A 27,470-nucleotide genomic window follows, 5' to 3' on the forward strand; every position below is an offset into this window, starting at 1 on the left:
AACATATCGTGTTAAGGAGAGGTGGTGGGGTGGCCGGGTGTCGTAATAGTTCAGCTTAGTTGATATTTTTTCAAACTTATAGTTAGCATTCAATTTTTATCTAAAGTCGCCGATTCTTTTTATTTTCTACGTGTCTATTAAATTGGCTAAATTCCCATTAAAATATGGGCGTGTTCACGATGGCTTCTATTGGCAGCTTAACTGAACACTCAATAACTGAATTGATCTGGTTTTAAGCTAACCAATAGATTCAATTGTGACAATCCCCTTGAAGGTTAATTATGTTATTTGTGCGGTGCGTAGCTTTTGCTTATGTTCTATTACAAATTTGGTTCTCTGCGCGATCCGTTTATGTATGTATATTTTTTTCAACTACTTAAGTTAAAGGTTTTATCGATTTGTACATACGATAAATTAGTTTTGTAATTAGTAATAATCCTAAATTATATGTTTATAGTCTCACAAAAGATTGTTTGGGGCTTACTCGTATATTGTATATAAAGTTATGGTGCGGCACGGAATGAATAATCAAAAATATTGCTTGATCTCCTGTGCTAGTGCATGATTTGTATTTTGTGTTTATGTGTGTGTGTGTGTCTGTGTGCTTATATTGTTTTAAGGATTTGGAAAACAATTCATTTGTTAAATTACCCTTATCAGGATACGTGGAACCCATTCTACCCATACTTTGTATGCATATCTGAACCTTATTTTTCTTTTTTGTGGGTAGCTTGGCCCTTGTTCAGGGTGAATTTCAAAGACTAACAACAGCCAGGCCGCGGTTAAGTATCAGCTATTTATAATTGATAAAAAACATATGTACAATTATTTAAGTTTAAACTTGTAACCATTAATTTCAAGGGCACTCACAGGCAGAAAAGACTCTTGACTTATCTTACGAAAAAGAAACTGGCTAAAAGTTAGAAAATCGACCTTAGTTCCTTTCTTAAAACTGAAAAAAGAAAATGTAGGAGTTTTTCTGTATTTTATATCAAAAGATTTACTTAATAAGAAAACAATTACTTCCAAGCTTAAGCTGCCATAAGTCATAAGTCTCATCCTGTGAATACCCTCAAGATATTTTAAAAACTATGCTTAAAATATAAACTCTAAATGAAGGAAACACAATAGTGGTACTTAGCCCCATGGTGCACAGTTAGCTTAAAAAGATAAGACGAGTAGTTTACAAAATGTTTTTACCCCCTCGCAATAAATCTAGACAGCCGAATTGATGACCGCTGTGCTGTTAATGCTAGTTGTTGGTCCAAACGCTGAGGCTGCAGATGTGCTGGCTGTTGCCGTTATGCTGACAGCAGCCGCTGCTGCTGTTGTGCCACCATCCGGATAGCCGCCCGAGGCAGGTGCCGGCGACAATGACATTGTCGACGATGACGGCGATGAGCAATCACTTTGAACGCTCATCGTTGGTGAGGCGGCAACCAAATTGCTGCTGCTGCTCGTGTTGCTAATGGTTAACGGAAATTGCGATGGTGTGCCTGTGGGCGTGTGCGGCGACAGGGGCGTTAGCACGGAAGACGTTGTTGACACGGGACTGCCGATGCTGTTGGCGCTCGTTGTGATAGCTACAGTTACAGCAGCTGATGTGTTGCTATTGCTATTTGCTGTTGTGGGCGTCGCAGGGGTTGGTATGGCAACAGCTGATGAAGCCGTCGATTGCGGCGTTGTTGTTGACGGTGGCGACTGCTGCTGTTGATTGTTATTGCCGCCACTGGCGGCTGCTGCAGCAGCGGCACGCTCGCGCTCACGATCGCGCTGCGGTCTGAAAGCTTCTCGCAGCGCCTCGACTCGATTCTCATTGGGTCCCCAGCGTGCATAGCCGGCGCTATTCTGCAGCCAAACAACTTGAGTGCCCTGCATGCACTTAACGAGCACCTCGGATCTGTTGAGTACATTAAATAATTAGATCAAATCGCTCTGCAATTGATTATTTATTAACTGCTCACTTTTGCATCATATGCTGATAGCCATGTCGGTATTCGTGCGCCATGCCCAGCACCACCATTGAGCGACGCTTGTACATGCTCTCCTCCAGCTTCGCTATGCTCTTCCACTCCGGCAGAAAGACAATGAAGCTGTGTTAAAAATTACAAATTTATTAGCACACATTTCAGATAATTGCTTTGGGAATTATTAACGTATGCTTTTTTCAGGTAGCCCAGGGAAAGCGAATATGATCCCGTAGCAACTCACCTCAATGGCTCCATGGAATCGGTGAGTAGCTTGTCAACGTGCAAAAGGCAGGCATCAATCAGCTCCTCGCAATGCGGTGGATTCACTTGAAAGGAACCGGAAACGGGCTTAAAGTCCAGAAATGGTCTGCAGGCAGAAAAATGTGTAAGTTCACAATTAGATTATATCAGATCATGCTTACATAGCATTATGTATTTGTCCTCCATGGTCACTTTATTGCAATTTCAAAAACTCGCTAATCAGCATACATTGGATTGCAATAAAGTGACCATAGAGGACAAAAAGTAAACTTCAGTTTGGATCCCATTGGATTGGCCATTAGAATTGTATTTTTGTTGACTTACCCTCTGGAACCAAAGTAGGCATCGGTATCCGCAAATGCCGAGCAATATTGCCGAAAATAGGAATTGAATGGCGATGCAAAGCATTCAAAGCTGACACCGAAATGCCTGTGAAGGCACTCAAAAACTGGCACTGGCAGAGCAGCTTGTGTGAGTTCCGCCTCCTGGGAGGAGTTGAGAGCATTGCCCAAGAAGGTCTGATAGCGCTTGAGCAGACACCAGACGCGCCCGATGAACAGATCAAACTTCTTGTCGTCGAAACAATTGTGACGATAGAGCTGCTCCAGCTTTTGGAGATAGGTGAGGTTGATATACTGCGCATCCGGCTGATTGATGGTCGCGGGCGTATATTTAATGATCATATGATCACGATCCTGCAGATATTCAATGGCCGGCATACGAGGCGAGGGCACTGCGAACTGTATGGGATAGCACCAGACCTTCTTCAGGTGCGGAGGAGGCGGTGGCGGCGTTGGTTCCGGTATGCCATGCTCCTTGAGCAGCTGCAGATGGCGTTCCCGTATTTTACGCGCATGCTCCGCCGACAGATGATAGATTTTAATGCATAACGTTTCCACGGAGCTTTTAACGGTCTCTACTAAATGCGGTTCACATTGGCGCTTCAGATGAGCCAAACGATCCTGGAAGTCCTCGTAGCTGGCGCCCACCGTGCGGCGCAACCATTGAAATGTGTCCTCCACATTCCATTTAACAACCTTCTTGGACTCCGCCGGCGCAGAACGCGACTCAATGATCTGCTTGGCCGCCTCCGCGTAGCGTGAGAGCTGTTTGCGTGCGTCGCCCGTGAATTTGGGCTTGACAATCTTAATGGGTATATCGGCCATAATCTCGCGATACATGGAGCTGGAGATTTCAGGCAGGCAGTTACTGGGCAGCAATGGATCACACCCGGTATCAATGACCTTTCGTTCCATGAGCCAACGGTTGAAGGAGTCTCGCGGCGCTTTGATGTTTTCTCTGCGCATGCATAAATCCTCGTATGTCTTCATCAGCTTCATGCTGAAGGCGGCGCGCAACGCTTCGATCTCGGGATGCGGCTGTGGTAATAACGTGGGTGGACGCTCAACAATTACTGCATTGGTGCACACCTCCAGGTCCCAGGGACCGGCTAGCACAAACTTTTTCAGAGGTGGCCCACCGTGCGGACCCATGTGCTGCTGCTGGAGCTGTTGATGATGCGGGTGCGGGTGTATGTGCATGTCGTCCGAAGGCCGCCGCTTCAAATGATGATGTTGATGCTGTTGCTGATGCGGCGTCATCGGCGTTGGGCCACCAACGCCAACGCCACCAGCATGGCAAATGCCCAATGGATCGGTGAGCGGATCAAAGGGACGTGCGCCGGGCATTTCCCAAAGCGATTCGCCGGTAACCTTGTTCCAGTAGTACGGCCGATTCTCGCGCTTCGACCAAAACTTACGCCAGCCCTGATTCACCAACTCGGCGGTCAATTCCTCACCATATCCGCCAGGTCCAAGCGTTGGTGGCCCTTGCGGCGTATGGGCCATAGCCTCCAGCGTGGGCGGGACGTGGTGTGTTTTTGTGGGCGTCGATGGTGACGAGCAGCTAGCCACAGGTGAGCTACCTGCGCTCATCAAGTGTCCAGCTGTATCCACAGTACCCGTTGTTGTTGCTGTTGCCGCTGTCGGCGATGGCGTCATATTGTTGGATGCACTCGCCGTCAGCTGATCCCAGGCACTCTGTGCACTAGTGCTCGGCTGCATCATTGGACCCACTGAACCCGTGGAGGCGATCACCGATGGCGGCACCTGCAGCGCTCCCAGATTGTGCATGTTGCTGTTGTTAGCTGCCATTTGAGCTCTGCAAAAGCAAAAACAAAATACAAGCACACACAGACACATATACATTATTAACAGCTCTTGTTTACGTTTTTCAATCGCGAGAGGGAGAGCGAGAGAGTGCGCGCGAATGTGAGAGTGGCCGATGGTCTGACAAGCAGTAAAATACTTGGGCTCCAGCTTAACGGCAACTAGTCGGCAAGAAACACTCAGCGAAGCAGCAACGCAAGCCGGAGAGTACGCGCAAGTGTCAGAGCAGAAGGATCGTCATAAATATGACGCATCAATGTGTACGCATATATATATGTATTAATATGCCGTTATTATAAAACTATGAGCACGCATTTGCTGCCCCCATCCAACTCCCCTGAAAAACTCCCACATGCTGGAGCTTTTGGTCTGGCTGAGAGCGGCGCGCATGTGTTTTGTGAGCAACAAAGAGAGAACAACTGAGAGCGAGAGCCGCTATGACAGACACGAATGAGAAATCAAAACAAATTGCAAAAGAATAGAGATTTTCTGCCTGCTTGTGTATATGTTTTGACGAGCGTGTACCTAGCGTATGCGCACCGCACAAATAAAAATATACAAAAATTATTTGCAGGCAACTTTGTTGCTGCAATCCACATACACGCACACACACTAATGCCGATTGCATTACTTGCCATAAACAATTGCAATGACTTATAAAAAAATACACTAACAACATTCAAGTGCTGCTCTGTGGATTCGTGCCTACGTCATGTCAGGCACAGAAATAATGGCGCGCTTTTTCCATCAAAACACACAACACACTAATTACAGCTAAAAAGAAAATTTTCATATAATTGATATTTTTATTTTCGTTATTTTGGTTGGCGCTTCGTTACATTTTGGCGCGCATACATATAGTTGTGGCATTTGTCGATTATATAGATTTATAAACAACATTGTGACTGCACCGAAAATTTCTCTACACTTTCTTTTCAACCACATCAATATAAACTACGCCTTGCTGCTGCTGTTTCGTATGGTCATATTTCGAACGCGTTTAAATGCCACTAAACTCACCTATTTTCAACTATCCTATTATACAAAATACGAACAACGTGTTTTCAAACATTTATAACGTATGTACGTAATTATTTGATACGATTTATTTATGTTTTATAAATAAATTCCTGAAAAACTCTTCTTCCAGAAGTACTTCACCAGCTAAGTGTGACCAATCGCCACAAATGTTGGCATAACTGGTGCCAGAAACGTATCGGAAATTTTGAATAATCAAAAATAAATTATAATCGTTTACTATAATAATATTTATGACGGACAATAATTATTAACGGCATTCTTTAATCCTGTCATATTTTTACACGTCATTTTGAGAATAATAACTTGCCGACAGGTGCCTTTTTAACAATCGATAAGATAATAATGTACATGAGAACTTCTGAAAAATACCAGCACCAGTCATGTGCAGTATATGTATATATAAACACAAAAGTATCTTCGAAATACTAGTTTTTTAGGTTGAATTTTATTCAATCTGGATGGAGTTTTGGAATGTTTACCAACAGTATTTACATATATTTGTTTCTAATTTGTTGCCTGTAATTTAAGGCAAATTTCTACACTTATATTGAGATCCGGCTTAAATCTGTTTATCAAACGTAACAAATTTAACTTTTTCGCATTGGAATTATTAGATTCCAGTTCGTACAATGTGGATAAATTCACCAGCAAACTTTCGTTCAATGATTTTTGCGGATTCAGATTGATTGCTCGCTCGTACAAGTTGATCGCATCTTTCAGTTTGCCGGCATAAAGCAAACATACGCCCATATTGTTCAGTATCATTGTATTGCCCGAGTCCAAATGCAGCGCCTTTTGAAAAATTAGATAGGCCTCTGGAAAATCATTTTTGGCCACGGCAATAAGCCCCTTGTCCACCAGATCACGCAAATCAGGTGGTGAATTACTATAAAAGAAAAGAATATTCTATAAGGTTGAAAAAACCCATTAATAAACTGACTCACATCTCACGCAGTCGCCGGGAGACGGCAAATTTTTGCTCTGCCCCAAATATATCACCAATTTGTAGATAAATGCGACCCCAAGCCGAATAAAGGGAGCGCTGTTCCTCTTTGCTAAGTGTAGAGCGTGTAAGCAGCATTCCGCCCATAATGTCATCAATCATGCTGAATTTTTTCATCTAAAAGAGAACAAAGTTATTGAATGAATCTTTTGTAGTTTCCTTAACTCACTGACCATTAGGGCACAGTTGATTATTGACTGCAAGACACGCTCGGCACGCCGCTGCCAAAATTCAGCTGAATTTGCATTCTTTAATCTATCAAAATGCTCCTTGATTTCATGGCTGATCACATGTAGTTCGGACAAGCGATCCAGCGCCAGATGCGGCTTGCCTAGATAGATGGGCAGTTCGGCCAACAGGAGCCGAAACGAGAAACACGCTATGGAGCCGTGTTTTCCTTTATACATCTCCGTGTAATACTCGTAAAATACATCCGGCCCGTTCAGCTGGGCAAAGGGTTCAGCTTCTGCCTGCAGTAGCTCATATTCGCCCAGCTTGGCCAGCAATGCGAGGCGTGTGAACCACAATTGCAGTGAATGTGGCGAATGCTTGGCTGGCTGACCAGCACGTCCATAGCCCTGGCCGTATATGGTCAATAGTCGGCCCGTCAGATTGACAGCAGCGCGAAAGCAGCCGGCATTTATAAGCGTCCGTATGCCACGTTCGTCTTGTGTGACATCCTCCACTCCAAGGATTTTGCGTTGCTGCAATTCAGCTTGGCCCAAGTGTTGAGTCACCGCAATGCTTATGGGATCAGGCTACGAGAGTTGAGCGTTAGATTTAGATACGTAGTTAAATATTTCATTATTTACCAAATCGTTTGCTATGTGTAAGCCTGGAGTAATCAGATGTGCTGGCTGCTTGCCCGGTTCACTTGGAGTGGGTAGCTGCCAGAGGTTACGCACCTCGTCATTTACTGTTATAGGCTCATCCGCTTCGGCAGCTTCTACATACTCGGGCGGTTGAAAGCTGCCCGTAAATGTGCTGGCCAACATATTGCTGCTGTTCGATTCAGCTGCGTTCGCTGGCTGCGTTTCCTTGGGTCTTGATTTGTTATTTGTCAGCTCATCAAAAAAACTGGGCGGATCGTTGGCGAAGTATTCGCTTAATCGACCGTTTGAGTTGTTTGTCATTCCGTGTTCAATGCTTTAATGTTTTTTCTTTTCTCTTTTAGCACCTGCCAAATAATCGAAAGCGGAACCGATAACACACAAAATCGATTTTTCATATATATTATGAGGTCAACAGCTTAAGACTGGTTACGGTCACACTGAAAACGGGTGAGTTTTATTTGAAATTGTTTTTACAAGAAATTTGAAAATGTGTTTTAAAAAATTATTGAAATGCCATCGGAATTATTGGAAACAATATAGTTGATTTCTTAATGCAGTGATTTCAATATATGATAATGTGGCCTTGTTTTGGTCTTAAGGAGAATGGAAGTGTCGAACTAATCGTAAATTATTTAATATGCCTCCTATCGATATTTTATAATTTTACGATAGTTTGGTGTTGATTTTGAAAAGTGCTACCCAACCATGAAAAAAAACGTTAAAATTCAATTTGGGTTTCTTCTATATTTATTTATTGCAATTGCATTATTATTATTGTACAGTACATAAAGCAAATTAAAGTTTACTCTACAACTAGAAACATATCGTCATTTGATGACCCAAATATAACATTAAAATTTGTATTTACAAAGCAGCGCCTGCGCATTTAGATTCTACAACGCACTCTACTGTCCGTTGAATATAGATTCGGGATAATAGCTGGGGGCGTTGAACATGCGCGGGAATCTATTGGCATCTAATTGGCCCACGGGCAGCATTAAATCACTGAAAGAAAATATGCGTATATTTAAATAAGTGAATGTATGTGAATGTGTTTGTGTGTGAGTACATATATGTGTATGTGTTAGAGAGTGTATGCAATTTGACGCCCGTAAACGATCAAACACAGCGGGGAGTGCGGCTACAATTGAGGCACATGCTACACGCATGCGCTCAGTTCGGGCATCGGGGCACGTCAACGTTGGCGACCAGAGCCCGAAGAGGTCTATAAATATGCATAGGACCGTGCACAAGGAGCTGCAAAATTGGACATAAAACACGCTCAAGTGCCTTTTAGAAAAATGGCACCGGACCGCATTGAACTGGGACTGGAATTGGGAATGGGCTTGGGACGGGGCGGGCGACGGGCAAACGCAAGTGTTTTACGGTCACTTAAACGATTTTTTTTAATGCCAATTTTGAAAACAATTGAGTTTCTTTCTTTTTTATTTAAGGAACATGCGCACTCTGAAGCGTTGAATGAATTGTTTTACGAGTTATGTGGAAAACATATTGTAATTAGTTTTCGGCGACATAGAAGAAAAAAAAAAAATAGTTCCATTTTCTTGTATGTTGAACTTACGTTCTTTGCTGCGGAGTGCGATCCCTTTGCCGGCGATTCTTGAACCAATTGGATACCTGCGTCAGTGTCAGGCCCGTCTTCTTGGCCAGCGTCTTCTTCTCGTCGGGCGTGGGATATCGGTTTGTCAGATAGCAATCCTTGAGGGCATTGCGTGACTTCTCTTTAAAGCAATAGACCGTTTCCTCGCCATCCCAAATTGTCTTGGGCAGTGGATACTTTTTGCGTAGTCGATATTTGTCCACAGCGCCCAAGGGTCGGCCGCGCACCTTTTCCGCCTCCTTGTAGTGCGCCTTAAACCAGAGATTCTGTAAATCCACATGGTATTTCATCGAGAAACAGTGCGTCTCCAACAGGCTGTAGAGCTCATGAAACTGGCCCAGATTATATGCGACCATGGCGCGGGCGCGAAGCACACTCTCATTGGTCTTGAAGAATTCGCTGGGCGGCAGGCTGCACAAGAAGTTGGTCAACTTTTCGATGTCACCCTTCTGCTGCAGTGCCTCGCACATGCACTGAATCTGCACGAGCGAAGAGCTACGATTAAGAACCGAAACATATGACACAGTGCGGCACTGACTCACCTGATCCGTGGAAAACTGCAGCATTTTGGCATCGATCGGAAAACTGCCCACGGCGGACATGTTGTGCGCTGCAGTTAAATTGGATATCAGATGACCCCCACTGGACGCGCCTGTGCCACTCAAGGACGTCGGAGCGCGCTGCAGTCCCGCACAGAGTGCATCCGTTTTGGTATTGCCGTTGAGATCGCTCAGACTGTTGCCGTTGCCGTTCTCAAAGATGATGCTGTTCAGCGTGGGATAGTGTGTGGGCGTGGTTGCCGCTGTGGGCGGCGGCGATTTGTCATAGTCATTGGTGATGTCCTGAAAACGCCGTTCGATCAAATCCTTTTCGCTTGTCTCGTACGGCGCAAATTTGTCCAATTGCAATACGGTTTTACATGAAATGTTGCCGCGATAACCTAAGATAGAACAGAATTCGAATATTAAACAAATTCCAATACTATTAACAGTATATAGTCTTTCTTTCCTCTCGTTCCTAACAATCAGCCATCATATCATAGAATTTCTGCTGTAATTCACAAATCTGGTGCGTGTGAACATAATTGAAACATAATTAAATTCGTTAAATGTTTTTGTTTTTTGTATGCACAACGAATATTGACGCAAGAGAGAATTCGGTCTCACGTGCTACTTTGCTGCTCAGCAATACTTTAGCTGCCCTCCCTGCACCCCCTGCTCCTTAGAAGACTCCCTTGAATCGGAGCAATCGACCCCCCCGAAATTGCATGTGACTAATCAAATTCTGCACATGAGCAAAGCTCTCGGCGATTTTCGACACCTCAGACCTGAGACTTCAGACATGGCATGCAATATCATATTGACCAGAAAGAGACATAAGGCAAATGTATACAACGACATGTGATACACTCGTTTATATATATGCATATGTACATATGTACAGATCGGTAATCGCATAATTAATGCTATGTAAATATTATAAAACAATCGATTCGAAGTGTTTTTCTTAGGCAGAAAGTACACCCAAGAATGTCAATAGCAAAGTTGATACGGAGTATTGGGATTTAGAGCTGCATAAGGAAATGTCTTTAAAGTTTTTGGCAAATTTTAAGTCGCATTCATAATTATTAATGATTCATAAGTACTCAAATATAAACAATGAAGATTGTAGAATCTGTTTTTAAAGGCAATGTCAACTATCTGCTCGAACTCAAGAATTTACTTTGAGAAAGTATTTAAATCTTAAACAAATTTAATGTTTCAAATAAGATTTGCTGTTTAGAATTACAATTATTTCACAATTCCATCAAGACTCGAAAATCCGAGTTTATCTCAAATTAGTTTACGAATAGCTATTCCTACACTTTTCACAGTCTAGGTGTATATTACACTACATTTCCGAGCACATTCAGCGTCTAAAAAATGTGAAATCTTCAGCAAAAATAAATTAACATTAAAACAAGAATCCCAGGCTTTAATTGTTTATGCAGCGCCTCATTGACGCCTGTTCCATGTAATTTGATCTATATATATGTGCATATATGTTTATATATATATATTTATTTTAGAGTTTGGCTAGCCAAACTGATAAGGCTTGAGCCAAAGCTTACCAGCATTTGGCAGAAAGAGCGAGCCGTAGGCCATTGGCGAGCTTATGTTATCGTGCTGCACGGCCGAATGATCCGATGCTGTGCCGGCGGAGCTGGTCGAGTCCAAGTCGCCGTTAATGGACACCGACAGATTTGTGCTATCCATATTTTTTTCAAACATATTTTTATGCTGAACCTTTACAGTTGCAGCAGCACTTTTAATTTTCTTAAATTCGGCGCACTTAATTGGAAATTTTTAATAACAAAATACGTAAAATTGTTGAAGTTTGAGCACGACAATTGATATATGCGCGTAATAACGGTTTATTCAAGTACAATTATTTGTAACAGATTAATAATTGTTATATTTTTGCTTGGCTTCCCGTTGTCAGCAACGCGACGCTTTCGCTTTTCAAACTCAACTGCAAGTGGCAGAGAGAGCGACAGCAGCGACGACGAGTGAATATGGAACTGCATTCAAGGCTGTGGCGATGGGTCTGCACGCTGCCTGAAACGTTTGGAAATGGAACGTTGTAAAGGCGCCTGTTAACTGCTTTGCCTGTGTGTTATGTAGCCGTATCTGTGCACGGGTCTGTATGTGTGAGTGTCTGAGTGTGTGCGTGTGCGTGAGCGCGCTAATTAGGGGTGGCTTATTCGCATTGCCTTGTCCTGCAAGTGGGCGTTGCCTGGCCAAAGCAGGCGCCATTTTGAATTTGCCAATAACAGGCCAGATAAACTTGATTGCACGTACACATGTACAACATGATACGCGCGCGCGTGTGTGTGTGTGTGCGAATGTTATCTAACGTTTAACATGAAATTTAAATTGAAATAAAAAAAAAAGATGACCTCATTTGCTGCTGATGAGTATCTGATGAATGCCGTGTGCGGTTCGTAGAATTTACATCAAATTTCTTTGGCATTGCTCAATGCTATTTTGTTAGAGTTTGCATATAAAATCAGTCTTTAAAGTCACCAAAACTCGCTGCAACTTGATGCCCCGCCGCAGCAGGCAACAAAACTCAACAGAGAGACAACACTCTGATAAAGGGGCGCGCTGCAAAAAATGTGTTGTTGCCGCTGTCGCTGCTGCTGCTGCTGCTGCTGTCTTTGTTGCTGTCATCTAATGGCATCAAATTTCAATTACAGAATTGTTCCTGCCATTCACAAGCATTAAAATCAGAGTGCGCCACTTCAATGGTGTGATAAAATAGTGACATGACAAAGGTGACAACGGCAGCAAATCCACAAAAAGGCTAAACAATGGTTGCCAACAGCAGCAGCAGCACATTGTAGCTCTATATATTTGTTGTTGTTGTTAAAAAGAATTCATTAAGACTGAAATTAGGAGGGTTGACAATTTCGTCACACTGCCAAATGCCTGAGCCTGTCCCAGTTTCAGGTCGCACGAGAGATTTCAATTTGTCACAGCATCAGCTCGAACCTTAATTTTATAACATTGAGTGATCAATTCTAGGGGGAAGGGGGCAGAACAGCAGGGGAGAGAGAGAGGCGCACAGGTGCAGTTACTGTTATCGATAACAACAGGCAGATCTGAAGTTGTTAATGTGATGCTCTCCTCTAATTAGCCACAAAAAGCCTTCAATCTTATTAGGCTAATTTTGTTAGCCCACCAATCTAGGCGTGAGATTTGGGTGTCCTGGGCGTCCTGCTGGCTGACCGTTGACATCGCCGCAGGTTATCGATATCGATGACCAGCTTGAGAGCAAGGATTAACTAATTTGAAACAGCAGGCAACTCTGGCATACGGGGCTGTGGGCGTGTTTGGGGTGCGTGTTGCCCTCTAATTGACCGCAAAAAAGGCTTGTAATCGCATTAGGCTAATATTGTTGATTTGATTATTACAATCACGTGTCAGGACTTAGCTGCCAAGCGATACCAAGCCAAAAAGCTCGTGAGCCATGCGAAGCGCAGCGCTTCGATTCCCACACTATCATGTTTTGTCGAGCATAGCAGATTTTTGCCTGGGTTGGTGTCCGATTCACATTATAATGCAGGGCATGGGCAGCGCTTGAATGCAGCCAGCCGTAGACAGAAAATGCATTTAAGTGAGAATCGAGGATCTGTAGGGGGGATTTGGTGACAGTGATGCAATTTGTGCGTATAAGCAGTTTCTTCAATTTCTCAGAGAAACCAACCTAATGTCGAGATTAATTACACATTTTATGTGTATAAGAACTCTAGTCTAATGCTTCTGTGGAAGTAGCTTCATTATGAAAATGCCTTCATTAAACTGTGTCCGTGTCTACCTAATCTCTATATGTTATCTGACACCCTTTGGTCCACAAATCCCTGGATTCATATTCAAAACGCTTTATGCATAACTTCTTATATAACCAATCTATTGTCATTTCTGTTTCCATTGTCATCTCTACCACAAATTGCTTAACTTCTGGGCAAAAAAAAAAAAGAAAAGACCAAAATTTAGCTAACGTCATGCTAAGATCCACGCAATCCTTACAGAGAACAACCTGTGCACTGTATAATCCCAGCCTAATAGCCCGGAAAATAGAGCAGCCAAGGCGACAAACCCACCAAACAGCTTAACAGCTGTAATCCTAAAATTCCCAACAAAACGTCTGCAAAGTGTATGTCACTTATGTTCTCCCTGTGCCTGTGCCAGTGTCTGGCCCATTCATGAAATGTAGTCACAATGTCTGATCTCAGTGTGCCAGGTCCCTTCAATCCCCTATCCTTTATCCGCTTGTCGATCGCACAATAATGGGCAAACACTCTGGCATTTGTTTTGTGTGTGCGGGGGCTGGTCCATTGCGTCTGTTTAGGGAACCTGATTTTCGCACCTTGTCGTCAATTGTTCAATAGAAATATTGCTGGGAATTGGAAACGTATGCTAAACGGCGCAGCTTCGTGTATTTTTAGAGCAGCAGAAACAGGAAGAAGATCAAGACCAATTAATATTGTTCAGCTTTCAGAGCACGACCACGAAACTATGTACCAATTAGTTACGGAAATCAATCAATGCACACGAATTTCCAACATATGCCAACATATATATTTTACAGCTAATTGGATATACCGCCAAAAAGGGTTGTGCATCTGTGTGTGTGTGTGTGTGCTGTGGGTGTTGCTGTTCCAATGCTCAATGAATGTGCGCTGTAAAACGATCCTTAGTCAGTGGTCTACACACACATACACCCACACAGGCACACACTCATACACTCATACACTCGCAGCACAACAATCTCATTAATTCTCATTAATGAAGCGACGCCGGGTCTCGGTGTCCATTTACCCAAATAACAAATAAAACTTTTCTACATTTACTACATAAACTATTTGTATACATTGGGAGCTTGAATTGTTTTTCTAGTATTCGTACACCTTTCATGCCCAAAGCATGGCCTATAATCATAATAGGCATAGGAGGGGGATGGGGTTACAGTTTTGCCAAGAATATTATTGTCGAACAACTGTCCTCAATGTCCCAGGATGTTCGAGGAAACTAGAGCAGCTAATCCATTGATAAATATCATTTTGTAGATCTTTTAAATTGATTTCAGGTTTTTGAAAATTCTTGGTAAATTTCTGCATTTTACCAAGTAAATTGTATGCAAAAGAAAGGCTAGTGATAAACTCATCTTTTATATGGAATTTTGCTGGGCCTGAAGTGTTTTTTCGTTTTCCCTTTTCGCCTTGCTCTTGACTACTTTTTATAAGGACTTCATTAGGCCAAGTTTTAAATTATTAGACATAAAGACACTCTCATGGGATACAATTAGTCGCTTTAAAACAATCAGGACCCGTTATAGTGGGCATATGTTGCGGTCCCCATTCGTAGCCGCTGCCACAAAATGAGCAAATAAATCATAAATGTTTCATTCAGCGTAATTGAGCCCACACCCAACTGCGCTATCAACAACCACCCCTAGGAAGCCCCAGAGCGAGGCAGGCACAGCGACCAGGTCGTTATGGTAGCACAGTTCCGTGAACAGCAGTGGAAAAACAATGTAACCCGATATGGTTTCTGTATGCGTAAGATTGTATTGTAGGCACCAAGGTGTATGCCCAATATAATCCTGTTGCTGTGAGAGCAGCTGGCAGAGAGAGCGAGAACGTGAGAGTGAGAGCGAGAGAGAGAGAGAGTTTAAGGGGTTGACAGGCTGGCTCCTCCTACCCGCTGTGCGTGCGGAACACAACGGAATGAAACAACAGACAGTTTTTACAAGACAAAACGAAACGAAACAAAACTTATTTAAACAGTTGTACAATTTGAGAAAATAGTGAGATAATGCGTGCGAAAAGCGTGAGAAATCATACATCCTTGGCGAAGCGACGCACATTGCGATAGTTGACATTAATCAGACGTAGGCTGCCGCCCAAAGTGGCCAACGGCTTCATGAAGTTGTCCAAGGTGTCCGCCAGCGGTTCCATAATGTCGCGCAACGAGCACATCACATTATATAGAAATATCATAGGCGGCTGCAGGAAGCCATTGAAGGCAACGGTCAACGCCGGCTTGACCAAATAGTCGGAGGTCGTATGGAGCAGGCCCACGATCAGGGTATTGATCACCGAGTACAGCACGAATCTGTAGCATTGCAGCACAAAGGCCACCACGAAGGCGACGCCAATGTGCAACAGGCCAAAGAATTCGGCCCAGAAGTGTGTCGCATAGGTGGTGGCCCGATCCGCCAGCATGATCGAGTTAATCTTTGGATGTGTGTCCGTGGTGCTCAAGTAATCCGCACAGCCGTGCTCGAACGGATAGACGCCAATGCAAGTGTGTCGGGAGGCGGCCTTCTTGTTCCACTTGGGCGACGGCAGATCGTCGATGATATTGTGTGCATGCTGTGGCTGGCACTTGCACATGTTATCCAGCGAGGCGACAAGGCGCTCCAGGAAACCAGGACGCTGCTGCTGCTGCTGCTGCTTCTGCTGGCGCTGCTTTTGCTGCTGCTGCTGCTCCTGCAGGGCCTTTGCCGTGGGCGCATATTGTTTGGCTTTACTCGGACGTTGGCGCGGCGGCACCGCGAATCGGGTGCACTTGCCCTTGGAATAGCGCTGGAACTCAATGCGTTTCGGTTTGATTAGATGCTTCTCCGGCTCCGCATGCATCTCATAGAGCACTCGCGACGGACTGGACAGGCCAGTTGTTGTCGTCGCCGTCGTATCACCTTGTCCTTGTTCGTTCTCAAACATATTGTACTGCGATTTGGTTGTTTGAAACAGTTCCGTTTCCGTTGAGCTGCTCAGTTGGGGCAGTAGCTTTTTTAAAGGCGATTGCAGCTTGGCCGTAACACCCACATGATGTACCTGCACCTCAATCAATTGGGAATGCGACTGCGATGAATTCAGCTCACCAGCATCAGACATTCCCAACTTATTATGTTACTCGTTTACAAATATGCCGGGCTTTAAATGACATAAGAAACCCAGCTTATGTACATAGGATGCAATACACATAATCTAAGCAAAGATCACAGCCCGTGTGGTTGGCGGGCACCAGAATACCTCCACAGCATGTCATCGCTTGTCGTACGAGGCGACTAATAGAGACATACGGGACTATTAATTCCGGACATCTGGCCAAAATGGTTTTCACCCGTATATAGAGAAGCTATTCAAGTCTCTTGTACGGAATGCTTTAAGCCGGGAACATCTGTTAACCCGGATAGGGAGAGGTTAATTTTATCCTCTATCAAGTGTGATTTCCCTCAATTATCAATAAGCTTTCATAGCAGCTAACCGATAATAAAGAGGTATAAAAGTGAAACCCAAACAGACTACCTTACACGAATCTTTAAATAAATGTGTTTTTAAAAATTATAACATAACGGATAACCCAGAATCACGGACAAACTAGTTTCAGCTCTAGTTTTATTTCCCACTGGTGTTATTGAACGTGCCAAAAATAAATATCAGCTGTCATTCCAGCATAATCTAACATTCTGGCGAATGTGTGTATCGATAGTTTTGTTATCGAGCTTCTAGAGCTTTGACAAGCTGACACAGGAAAAAAAACACATATAATATATCAATTGTTCCGGCATTTTTCTGGTGACAAATCTAACTGTAAATAAGAAATATTTAGTGCCTTAGGTTATAAATACAGCAGCTGGCAAAATTGAAGTGCTTAAATGTTTTCGTCAGTCTGGAAAAGTGTGGCCACCAGCATTGAAACCCAATTGACTTCCTACTACTTTCGAGGTTCGTCCAAATTAGCAGCGCGCGGCGTTGCATTCACTGCGTCTGTTGCTGGTGCTGGTGCTGGATCATTAAAACGGTTTCTGGTTGTCCCGTTCTGTCGCGTCAATTGTAATCTATTGTCTTTAATCTAATCTATGTTTGATGTGCTTATTTATTTTTTGCATGCCGTTGCGCACTTAAATCGTCGCAACTAAAACATTTTCCAATTTGCCTACTCGCTTTGCAGTGCAAAAGGTGAGGACCGTCGGCTTTAGGGGAATGCATAGCTCACTGGAGGACGTTAAGCTGGATAGCATGCAGGTGAAAATCCTGCCTGCTCTCCAGGACAACTACATGTATCTGATTGTGGACAGCAAGACGCGCGAGGCAGCTGTGGTGGATCCCGTAGATCCCGAGCTGGTCATCAAGACCGTGCAGGAGGAGAATGTCAAATTGAATAAGGTGCTAACGACTCACCATCACTGGGATCATGCAGGCGGCAATGAGAAGCTCGTTAAGCTGTGGACAGGTGAACTACAGGTGTACGGCGGCGACGACAGAATCGGTGCAATGAATCGCAAAGTTCGCCAAAACGACACCTTTACCATCGGCAATCTCAATGTGCGCTGCTTGTCGACTCCTTGCCACACCAGCGGACATATATGCTATCATGTAACTGCTTCAAATAGCCATGACCCTGGCGCCGTTTTTACCGGCGACACCCTCTTCCAAGGTGGCTGTGGTCGTTTCTTTGAGGGCACTCCGGAGGAAATGTACGATGCCCTGTGCGCCAAGCTATCCGCCTTGCCGGATGACACAAAGGTCTTCTGTGGCCATGAGTATACGCTGCAGAACATGAGCTTTGCACGCCATGTTGAGCCGGACAATAAGTGTATCCAGACCCGCATTGAATGGGCCAAGTTGCGTCGCGCCTCGAAAGATCCCACAGTGCCTTCGACAATCGGCGAGGAAAAGTCGTGGAATCCCTTCATGCGCGTACATGAGGCTACCGTGCAGCAGCATGCCGGTGGCCAGACGAATCCCGTTATAACCATGGAGATGTTACGTAAGGAGAAGGATAACTTTAAGGCTTAAAATATATATGAAATAAATTTGAAATCAATTCGGTAAAGGGAGCCGACCGCACAGTTAGAAATGTTCTTTTCATTTTCGACTGGCGCCAAAAAAGTATATCGATATCGATGTCTATCGATATATTTAAAATTGATCCGAATGTCATACCGTCGGGGCGAATGGTAAAGCTGGTTTGTTGCATTTGCACCGCAGTTAAAGAAAACAAAGAACGGCAATTCGATTGGTGTTCTTTGAGTAGAACGTGTTTATTTCGTAATGGACCAGCTAAAAGGCTTACTTAAGTCCTACGAGGCATGGGTAGCCAAAAATCCCGATGTAGTCGGCGACTTCGAGACTACGGCCAAATGGGTTTCATATTTTGTGGCAGGTAAACTTTTCCTATTGAAGAAACGGTTTTCGGACTTGGTGATGCAATTCATATTCATTTAGGTCGCATATCGAACTCCAATGTACTCTCCGAGCTAGTCTACACGTTATCCAATATGCTGGTGTTCTACAACGATCGCATTATCGACAAGGCACGTGGTGCCAACGAAAACGCCGTAATCCGGCTTCAGTCCGGCCTTTGCTATCGTCTAAAGGTCACGCTGACGACGCTCGAATACTCTGAGGTGTTTATCGAGATATCAGCGCGACGCTTGTTTGGCCAAACGGGCAAATGGCTGGTGATAGCGCTCATACAAGTCTTCAAAGCAGCTGGCCGTTTGTTTCTGCTCAAGCATTCCACCTCGGACATTATCACGTCACCGCCCATCGCAGCTTTGAACCGTCGTGCACTGAGCAAACAGCGTACACCGGAGGCATCTGTTGCCCAGTCGGAGCATTCCATAACGTTTCAATTGAAACGTTCCGGCCGCCTTATACGTAAAGTTGAGGGCGCACCGCCCATACAATACCGTGACTTTAAGTTGCATGTGGACAATGCGGATGCGGCCAAAACACAAATACCACGCGAGCTACTCCAAGCGGAATACTTGTACATTGCCAAACCGCTCATCCATTTGACGGCCATGGGCTTGTTCGGTCAGCGCAGCTGGAAGCAGTACATGATCGCACTGTCCCTTGATTTGTATAGCGTACATCTGTATCGCCAGCATAGGCATCTTATGTCCAAGCAGCAGAAACTGGAGCTAAGCAGACGCTGCATCAATCTGTTGTACTTCCTCGTGCGTTCGCCCTTTTATGATAACTACAGCAAGACGCGCATCGAACGAATTTTGAGCTTCGTGGGGCAGCATGTGCCCCTTGTCAAATTGGTGGCCGGACCCCTGCGCGAATACATTCCGCAATGGCAGAACACCTACTTTTATCTGTGGTCCACTTGAGGCTCTATAACAAGTATTCCGTTTTAAGCTAAGTTATAAAGTAATGAATGGATTAGTGGGCGATTTGCGCACAGGTTGAGAGAAATTGATGGAGTAAGGAGATTACTGCTGACATCCTCTTAAGATTTCTGTCATGCTGGTTTAGATGGTGAGATTTTTTAGTATGTTGTGTGTTTGTATGGCTTTTTAAATTATATTTGGAACAATATTTGTACACATACATTAAACGATATTTTTTGTTTCCTCTTTTTTCATCTTACACGCTAAACTATACATAACAATTATTCAAATTGGCTACAAATCTGTATACACAAAATCTGTCTCAGAACTTTAAGCTGAAGCCGGGACCCATTGCCAGCTGGCGCTGCGTTAGACCCGCGTTTAACACAAAACCGGTGCTGGCCGCCGTTGCGCCGCTCTTCTTGTTGCCAGTTATAATGCCCGAGGCGAGCTTTGCCCCACCGCCACCAACAGCTGCTGTCGGCATGGGTTCATCACGTCCCAGCTGCTTGAATTGCGAGCCGCCGGATGGTGGCTTTGGGGACGAAGCCTGCGCTTTGCGTGCGCCCAACTCGCTCTTGGCGGGCCAAGTGGGAAACATGGATGGATCGATGGGTAGGGGTAGCTCCTTAAAGTAGCCATGCTTAAGCGCCGCATCAGCAGTCAGTCTTTGTTTTGGATCGTATGTCAGCAGGCCCTGCAGCAGTCCTAGACCCGCATCAGAGGTTTTGTCCTGAAAATGTTTGCGCAGCTGCGAGACCGGATAATCCGTGAACTGTGAGTTTTGGCTTAACATATTCTTGACGGCCGGCAGCTCCGAGTATCCAGGCCAGATTTTTTCGTTGGGTGTGCCGAGTTCCTAAAATAAAAAGAAAATGGAATCAAACAGTTCTAATACCTTTTAATTATACTGTTCATTACCTTAAATATGCGATTAAGCTCATCGATTTCCGATTTGCCCGGAAAGAGTGGCGCCATTTGAAGAAATTCGGCAAAAATGCAGCCCACAGACCACACATCTATGGGCGTGGAGTACTCCGGGGAGCAGAGCAGGAGCTCTGGTGCCCGATACCATAGCGTGACTACCAAGGAGGTGTACTTCTTAAGTGGTGAGCCATATTCGCGGGCTAATCCAAAATCACCGACCTTAAGAATGCCTTTGTGGGAAAGCAGCAGATTAGAGGTCTTCAGGTCTCGATGCAAGATCCAATTGTCGTGCAAATGGGCGACAGCGAGCAGCAGCTGTTGGACAAGGCACTTAACTTCGCCCGGAAAGAAGCTCTGTTTGCGCTGTTTCATTGTTTCCATTAAAGATTTTAGATCGTGCTCCACATAATCCATGACAATGAATATCTTGTCCATGTTGGAGCCAACGACAATCTCACGCACAGTCACAATATTAGGATGTTGGCCCTTCAGCAGCGTATTTATCTCACGCAGGGATGTTATAGGAAAGCCTTCTTTTTCCTTTTCCATTTTGAGACGCTTCAAGGCAACAATCTCGTTGGTTCGTTTGTCCTTGGCACGATAAACGACACCGTAGGTGCCCTCCTCAATGCGATTGAGGCATTGAAACTCTTCAACCGAGCGACAGCCCTGCACACCTGGATAATAGTTAGGCAGCGGTACGCCTTTGTCATCGCAGGGCGGCAGGTCCTCAACAGGTGCCTTGGACGGCTTTTCCGTGATACTGGTCTCAATGTTGTCCAGCAGCTGCTGTTGCTGCTGTTGTGCCATGCCGCGCTCCTCACTGCGCGTGCTGCTGCTGCGCGAGCGTTGCCTCTCGCCCAGGCTGCTGGCTGGCGAGCGCGAACGACTGCGACTGCTGTGGCTTCGGCTGCTGTGTCGACTATTGCTATTGCTGCTGGCTGCGCTGCTATGACTGCGCTCCGAGCTCTTGGAGCTGGCGGAACGTGTGCGTGGCCTTTGCTTGGGTGATTTGTATAGAGCGCCCACACTCAGTGGACTATCTGGCAGTGGAACATCTTCCTCATCATCGGGCAGCTTTCGTTTTCGCTTGTTCTTCTTGTGCGGCTCCTGGGCGTAGCTACTGTCTGCACTGTCTGCCGTATCGCTGTCACTTTCCGCACTGCCGCTGTCCTCCTCGTCGTCCTCCTCCTCCTCCTCGGAGTCAGATTCTTCACTCTCTTCGCTGCCATCATCATTTTGCTTGGTCTGGGTCTGTCGCTTGTTCTCCTCAGCTGTCTGCTTGATACGCTTTCTTCGCTCGTAATGAGCGTCCTCCATCTTCACTTTTTGCTTGCGCTTGACTATATGAAGGCCGGCCGTCACACTGGCCGCCACGGCGCTGGGACTGAGCGCATCACTGTGCTCGTTCCGTTCGCGCAGCAGTTGTTCACGACGCGCCTCCAGTTCCTCGCGTGCAATTTGCTTACGCTGGCGATTCTCTCGCTCGGCTGCTAGAATCTTCTCGCGCCGCGCCAGCAGCTCTGGATCATTGTTTGCTGTGCGGCGTTGTAGCGCCGGATTTACGGCTTCCTCGGCTTCGGCACGTTTTTGTTGTTTGCTGCGATGATGCTGAGTCGCCGCCGCTGTCTCGGGACTGTCCAGCAGCTCAATGACCTGGCCATGACGTAGTTTATGACTGTGGCTGCCGCGTCGTGACTCGCGATCCTTGCGGCGACTATACGACGGTTGCAGCTGCTCATAGTTCTCCTCCGACTCATAGTCTTTGACATATTTGTGCCGCTTGCTGAGCAGCCGTGAACGCAGATCCTGCTCCAGGCTCTCAGCATCCTTGGTCTGTTCGTAGGCATGTTTGATAGCACGTCGAGGAGGCGGCGGCGGTTGATCCACATCCACATAATCAACATGCCGACTGCTATGATAGTAATCGGTACGTCCGCCCCCACGGGATAAGCTCATTAGTTGCTGATGATGGTGGTGATGATGAACATAACTCTGTGGAGGCGGCGGTAATGGCAGCTGTTGCGGGTAATGATAGGCGTGGCTTAAATGATGCTTGGCTCGTTCACTGCGATGCTGTTGATGGTGCTGATGATAGCGCTGTTCCATATCCTCTCGTGCTCCCCGATACTCATAACGATCTCTTTCGCGCTCTCGATCACGCTCTCGCTCCCTCTCCCGTTCGACGCCCTCTAAACTGTTGCGCTCCTTGTGTCGACGATCGCGCGAGTGTTTCTTCTTCTCACGACGCGTGCTGGCCGGATCTCGGCCCTGACTGCTGGCTGCCTGTGGCGGTTGAATGTACAGTGCGTCCGCGTCATGATCGTCTTCACCGCTAAAAAAAACCAAAAAGAAAGAATTTTACACTTATTTTGACGCCAATTGCATAAATTGTTGAAGTTCGTAGATTCCACGAAAGTGTGCGACCAGGTTTTGAATGGGGGCCACGAGGCGCGCTCTGACTGTTCTAGCAGTTCTTGTAGTTGTTGTTATACATTCACTCTAGTTGTTGCTGTTGTTGTTGTTATTGCAGTGCTTGTCGTTGATTACATTTTACGTTGCCCGTCAGCTTCAAGTCTCAAGGCCCCATGGGAAGAGCGAATTACTGCTTAAACATTGGGTGGAAATGGACAACAATAATATAAAAAAAACAACAACGCTTGGTGTAGTACATTAGCAAATAATACGAAGTTGTATATGTGCATTAGTTGTATACAGTGGATCCTTGAATACGCATGAATAGTTCTTACCAAAAATCTTAAAAATTGGAATTTTATAATAATTAGCCAAAGTATTAAACATTTATAAATTGGAATCGCAAATCTCAGCATCACGAATGGAGCTCTCAACGTAAGTTAATTATTCTCAATAAATACTCTTGCAGATAAAACAAAAAAAAAAAACAATTTCCTATACTATATTAGGTTTATTTTATAAAATCGGTAGATTCTGATTTAAAAAAGCTTCTGCTTCAATATAAGGACAAAATTTGAAAACGTATTGAGAATATAGTGAAGTCCTGACTGTTTTTGCTGATATATTAAAGAACAAATATTTGTTATACGAACGATAGTTCTTATAAAAGGTATATTTATTATATAGTGTTTTGATTCTGCCAGCTCTAAAGCATGTAATACACATCTACTCGAAGTTTCATTAAAATAGTAAAGAAAAATATTGCATTGAGCTATATCTGAATATGCAAATATTTTTCATACGACTGATAATTCCTTTAGCATAGGAACATCCTGCCAACTTTAACTCGTGTACTTTACTTAGAATAATAAAGACCTATAAACATAGAACTGAAAACAGTCTATATACTATACTATACTTTTGTGGTCGAAGGTGTGTCCATCAATGCGTTCAACAGTTCCAAACAAAATAATAAAGATTTCCGTAGGAATAAGTAGAAGTAGATATATCGGCTTATTTTTTGTGTGTGATAGTTTAGCTTAAATCCTAACGCCACATTTGATCACCAAATGACGGTTTCTTCAAAAGAACCATGAACCGTCTTATGTGTGCTCGACAGTATCCCTCTATTTGGGTGCACGAATTATTGTGAGTAGAACCTTTGCATCTTTACACTCTGCTCCGAATATTTCTGATCCATTTGTGTAATTTTGAGTTTTATTTTTTGCAAAAAATGGTAAAGAAAATAATATTATTTGCATAGATAATTACGTATTTCGAGTAATTCAAGGTTCCACTGTATTAGTTACTTACCTGTCTGGCATACCCCATTTGAATATGGCAATTAGATAAACAATTCCTTGAGGCATTGAGTTGAATTCCGATGGGCTGTAAAATGTAAACTTACGACTGCAAACTCTGCTAGAAATATATTTGTAATAAGGTGGGACAAGAGACAAAGATTTAGATCTATATATGTATAAATATGCGTATATAGATGACAGGACTTGGAAAGGCATTAGCATTGTTATTGAACAGAAAGTTTTATTCGATTTACCGCCAGGCTTTGAGATCTTCACTCTCTTTGAGGTTTCACTCTCTCTCTCTCTCTCTTTCTCTCATTTAAAGGTTTTTGCTTGACTTTTCATATTGTGTTTGAGAAGGGGCCATGTCCTGGGCCTGCAGTTCGCTGCCGATTTGCCATTTTACACACTTGAGCTGCTGGGCACACTTTAAATTTGAATTTCATTTCTTGCGTTCAGCTTTTATAATTATTTTGTATTTGTATTTTTGTATTTTTATAGGTTTTTTTTTTTAAGTTTAGTTTTAGTTGTTGGCCATCGCGCGCCTCGGTCATTTTGGGACAAGTACACACTTTTTGGCCTATTTGCAACGAAAAAACTCAAGTCAATTAAACGGTACATATGCAAAATTATGGTAGTCAATAAATTGGATTTTTTTGTTATTATTATTCAACATTTGGTAGGCAATATACATATGCATATATGTACATTGCATTGCACATATATTAAGCAAGCGAAAAAAGGATATGTCGGTGTGAGGGAATCCACGATTGAGTGATCTACAGGTGCTACAAAGTGCGCAATTTGTCTTTATTTCTGTACATCTGTGACGTCACAGTTAGCAATTCCCATGGCAAAACAGACGTACTTCAAATATGATTTTAAGATGAAAAAGTTCGTGTCGAAAATGTGAATATAAAAGAATGGTTTAACTCAGAATAACGGACCTGCACAATGCGCAACCTTGTGATCAGTGAACCGTGTGGGGCATTGGATGATGGTATGTTTTACAGATTGTTTTTTCTTTATATGTAAATAAACATCAGAAAATAACGCTTTCAAATAGAAGAATGGTTTAGTTGCCGCACTCAATACACAGGAGCTCCCACACACACACACACACAGCCACACGCGCGCATGCATGTGAATGTAGTCGTGTTGTCTATGCGTGTGTGTATGCAGCAACAATTTTATATGATTTTCAATAGACATTGGCATATACATATTATTTTTACACACCTGATATAGTGTCCATCGTTGGGGCTCCGCAGCTGGCCATCTTCACTGCCAGATGTATTGACCATATTGCGTTTCGATTTGTGTGTAGATAATAATTAGATATTGGCTTTACTGACGCTACCGTTGCCCTCCCGTTTATGTGTAGCTGCTGATTCACCAGTAATTTTCAGCAACCTGTATGCAACCTTCTTTAACGCTTTATGCCAAAAGTCTTGGCTTGCACTTTTTGTACATCTATATGACCTTCAATTGGGTTTTCGGTGGAATATTACGTTGTTTTTAATAAAAATAATTACAAACGTTTGCAATAGCACAAACGTTTTTCACGCAGTCGGCCAGGGCTGCATCAGACAGGAAAAAATGGCGTCTGCTCGACGTTGCCATACTGTCATACTGAAATTTAACTGCCAGCTGTTGCCACAGCTGACTACGTTTTGTCCCAACAGTTTTCGGAACAATAGTCTGATAAATTCTTAAGCAAAATAGTATGTCTTTGTTCCGTATACGGCGTCTGCAGCCAAGTGCCAGCATGTTATATCGATGTGCAAGCACACTGCCCAGCCCCCAATCGGAAGGCGGGGAAGTCAGCGCAACTGTCAAGCGGATTCGTCAGGAGCTGGCCCAGGACAAACAGCACTTGAGCTGGCGTACGCCAATTGGTGACCGGCCAGAGGATTGGAATAGTAAATTGAAACTGTTTTCCAACTCGGAGCAAAACTCCGATTTCATAGTCATGATGCAGCGGCCCATCGATCTGAGCCCCAAGAGCATGAAAGAATGGTGGAACAAACGCCAGGAGCGCATTGAGCGACACATGCAACAGTTTGTGCCTGAACGCCATAAGATACTTGGTCCCGAGCTGGCTGCCGCACATTTTGTATTATATCGCGGTGGCGCTGCCAAGTTCTTGAACGACAATCGCTGGCATCGCGCTTCTGAGGACGGCGAGTTCAATCTTCCCAATAAATTTAATGCCAGCTTCAAACTGGAGGCGCTGCGCTGCGACAACATGCAGCTGTACTATGAGGGACTGGAAAACCTGCGCTGCTTGGAGCATCTAAAGTTTTTGTCCTTTCACAATGTAAAAACCTTTGACGACTGGTGCTTGGATCGCATTTCCGGCGGCGGTTATCCGCACCTAGAGGTTTTGGATCTTTCGAACACTGCCATAACAGAAAGAGGACTAGCATGTCTATATCGCCTGCCCAAGCTAAAGCTCCTAATCATTAACGATCCCAAGGAGTCGCTCGAAATGGAACTGGCCGCTGCTATGCTGGAAGTGGCAATGCCGCCGCTTAAAGTCATAGCAGCCGACACCATACATGACCAAACATAACCTTGTAGAAATATACTTTAATAATTTGTTGTTTACATATCACATCAGTTCGTTTGTGGCTTGGTTTTCATATAGTCAGCCTTGATTGCCGCGCGCTCCTCAAGTGGCGGTAGATAGGGTACAATTCCTTTGGCGCGACGATCACTGCGTACCTTGTTCTGCAGAGGATTGGATTTGTTGTAGTTGCACATGATTTGTGTTGTACATCAACATACCCAAAACTCCTTGCAGTTATTGTAGTTAACAAAATAAACTTCACACTTTTCCCGGTCAAAGTTGTTTTTATTTAGGCATTTGAATGACAGTTCTTGTTCCTGTAAATAAAACGATTATGTTGTATGTTTGTACATATTTCTTGAGAAGCATGCTTACCTTTAGACAGGGATTGTCACGTTCAGCATTGAGATTGCGCGGCATACTGTTAACTATTTTTATAGCTATTATATAAAATATTTTGTTGTCTAGCCGGCAGACTGCCTGGCCACAGCTGTCTCAGATTATTCGGAGTAGGTTCAATTGAACGACTCTCTGAAATAAATGAGTTGACTTTCGGAACTTGGCTCCGGAACCGGTCTTATATATATTATTTATTAATGTTTTCAGCAGGTAATTAACTAAATCCTAGTTGTTGAAGCTTTTTATATGCATGTGATTTTAGATTTAACATATTTTTAT

The 27,470-nt window shown here is 44.1% G+C and overlaps 9 protein-coding genes across 12 annotated transcripts; 3 read left to right on the forward strand and 6 right to left on the reverse strand.

The window, feature by feature from the left end:
* Positions 1-2: 2 nt before the first annotated feature.
* LOC115770302 (mRNA (2'-O-methyladenosine-N(6)-)-methyltransferase) lies at positions 3-5,562 on the reverse strand. The gene is made up of 5 exons (XM_030715537.1): positions 5,420-5,562; positions 2,556-4,391; positions 2,212-2,337; positions 1,965-2,093; positions 3-1,900 (listed from the first exon to the last, which is right to left on the reverse strand). The coding sequence occupies exons 2-5, from the start codon at positions 4,382-4,384 to the stop codon at positions 1,216-1,218; spliced, it is 2,769 nt and encodes a 922-aa protein (XP_030571397.1). The 5' UTR covers positions 4,385-4,391; positions 5,420-5,562; the 3' UTR covers positions 3-1,215.
* A 321-nt stretch (positions 5,563-5,883) lies between these two features.
* Positions 5,884-7,733, reverse strand: LOC115770303 (trafficking protein particle complex subunit 12). Its single transcript, XM_030715538.1, has 4 exons — positions 7,256-7,733; positions 6,617-7,201; positions 6,385-6,560; positions 5,884-6,326 (listed from the first exon to the last, which is right to left on the reverse strand). Exons 1-4 carry the CDS (start codon positions 7,574-7,576, stop codon positions 5,945-5,947), a joined length of 1,464 nt encoding a protein of 487 aa, XP_030571398.1. The 5' UTR covers positions 7,577-7,733; the 3' UTR covers positions 5,884-5,944.
* Positions 7,734-8,059: 326 nt separating this feature from the next.
* On the reverse strand, positions 8,060-11,167 carry LOC115770291 (protein sine oculis). The gene is made up of 4 exons (XM_030715526.1): positions 11,008-11,167; positions 9,440-9,837; positions 8,859-9,376; positions 8,060-8,281 (listed from the first exon to the last, which is right to left on the reverse strand). The coding sequence occupies exons 1-4, from the start codon at positions 11,165-11,167 to the stop codon at positions 8,182-8,184; spliced, it is 1,176 nt and encodes a 391-aa protein (XP_030571386.1). The 3' UTR covers positions 8,060-8,181.
* Positions 11,168-15,219: 4,052 nt separating this feature from the next.
* Positions 15,220-16,465, reverse strand: LOC115770260. The gene has a single exon (XM_030715475.1). It carries the CDS (start codon positions 16,339-16,341, stop codon positions 15,280-15,282), a length of 1,062 nt encoding a protein of 353 aa, XP_030571335.1. The 5' UTR covers positions 16,342-16,465; the 3' UTR covers positions 15,220-15,279.
* Positions 16,466-16,964: 499 nt separating this feature from the next.
* Positions 16,965-18,306, forward strand: LOC115770261 (hydroxyacylglutathione hydrolase, mitochondrial). Of its 3 annotated transcripts, none has more exons than XM_030715478.1 (2): positions 16,965-17,040; positions 17,402-18,306. In XM_030715478.1, exon 2 carries the CDS (start codon positions 17,434-17,436, stop codon positions 18,247-18,249), a length of 816 nt encoding a protein of 271 aa, XP_030571338.1. In that variant the 5' UTR covers positions 16,965-17,040; positions 17,402-17,433; the 3' UTR covers positions 18,250-18,306. The 3 variants fall into 3 exon arrangements, with proteins under 3 accessions (XP_030571338.1, XP_030571337.1, XP_030571336.1); XM_030715477.1 differs by having other exon boundaries at positions 16,994-17,175; XM_030715476.1 differs by having other exon boundaries at positions 16,995-17,283.
* Positions 18,307-18,421: 115 nt separating this feature from the next.
* LOC115770497 (peroxisomal membrane protein PEX16) lies at positions 18,422-19,876 on the forward strand. The gene is made up of 2 exons (XM_030715791.1): positions 18,422-18,616; positions 18,679-19,876. Exons 1-2 carry the CDS (start codon positions 18,505-18,507, stop codon positions 19,572-19,574), a joined length of 1,008 nt encoding a protein of 335 aa, XP_030571651.1. The 5' UTR covers positions 18,422-18,504; the 3' UTR covers positions 19,575-19,876.
* Positions 19,877-19,880: 4 nt separating this feature from the next.
* LOC115770496 (serine/threonine-protein kinase PITSLRE) lies at positions 19,881-25,810 on the reverse strand. 2 transcript variants are annotated; one of them, XM_030715789.1, is made up of 3 exons: positions 25,460-25,810; positions 20,496-22,836; positions 19,881-20,433 (listed from the first exon to the last, which is right to left on the reverse strand). In XM_030715789.1, the coding sequence occupies exons 1-3, from the start codon at positions 25,522-25,524 to the stop codon at positions 19,897-19,899; spliced, it is 2,943 nt and encodes a 980-aa protein (XP_030571649.1). In that variant the 5' UTR covers positions 25,525-25,810; the 3' UTR covers positions 19,881-19,896. The 2 variants fall into 2 exon arrangements, 1 of the variants encoding a protein (XP_030571649.1); XR_004018859.1 differs by lacking the exon at positions 19,881-20,433 and adding an exon at positions 24,231-24,800 and having other exon boundaries at positions 22,785-24,108; positions 25,460-25,538.
* A 58-nt stretch (positions 25,811-25,868) lies between these two features.
* On the forward strand, positions 25,869-26,810 carry LOC115770498 (distal membrane-arm assembly complex protein 2). The gene has a single exon (XM_030715792.1). The coding sequence runs from the start codon at positions 25,947-25,949 to the stop codon at positions 26,793-26,795; it is 849 nt and encodes a 282-aa protein (XP_030571652.1). The 5' UTR covers positions 25,869-25,946; the 3' UTR covers positions 26,796-26,810.
* Positions 26,811-26,816: 6 nt separating this feature from the next.
* LOC115770499 (coiled-coil-helix-coiled-coil-helix domain-containing protein 7) lies at positions 26,817-27,302 on the reverse strand. The gene is made up of 3 exons (XM_030715793.1): positions 27,168-27,302; positions 27,011-27,109; positions 26,817-26,953 (listed from the first exon to the last, which is right to left on the reverse strand). Exons 1-3 carry the CDS (start codon positions 27,210-27,212, stop codon positions 26,840-26,842), a joined length of 258 nt encoding a protein of 85 aa, XP_030571653.1. The 5' UTR covers positions 27,213-27,302; the 3' UTR covers positions 26,817-26,839.
* Between the last annotated feature and the right edge of the window lie 168 nt (positions 27,303-27,470).

Source organism: Drosophila novamexicana, unplaced genomic scaffold (genome assembly GCF_003285875.2).
Source record: "Drosophila novamexicana strain 15010-1031.04,08,12 unplaced genomic scaffold, DnovRS2.1 tig00004555-arrow-pilon, whole genome shotgun sequence".
Taxonomy (NCBI): domain Eukaryota; kingdom Metazoa; phylum Arthropoda; class Insecta; order Diptera; family Drosophilidae; genus Drosophila; species Drosophila novamexicana.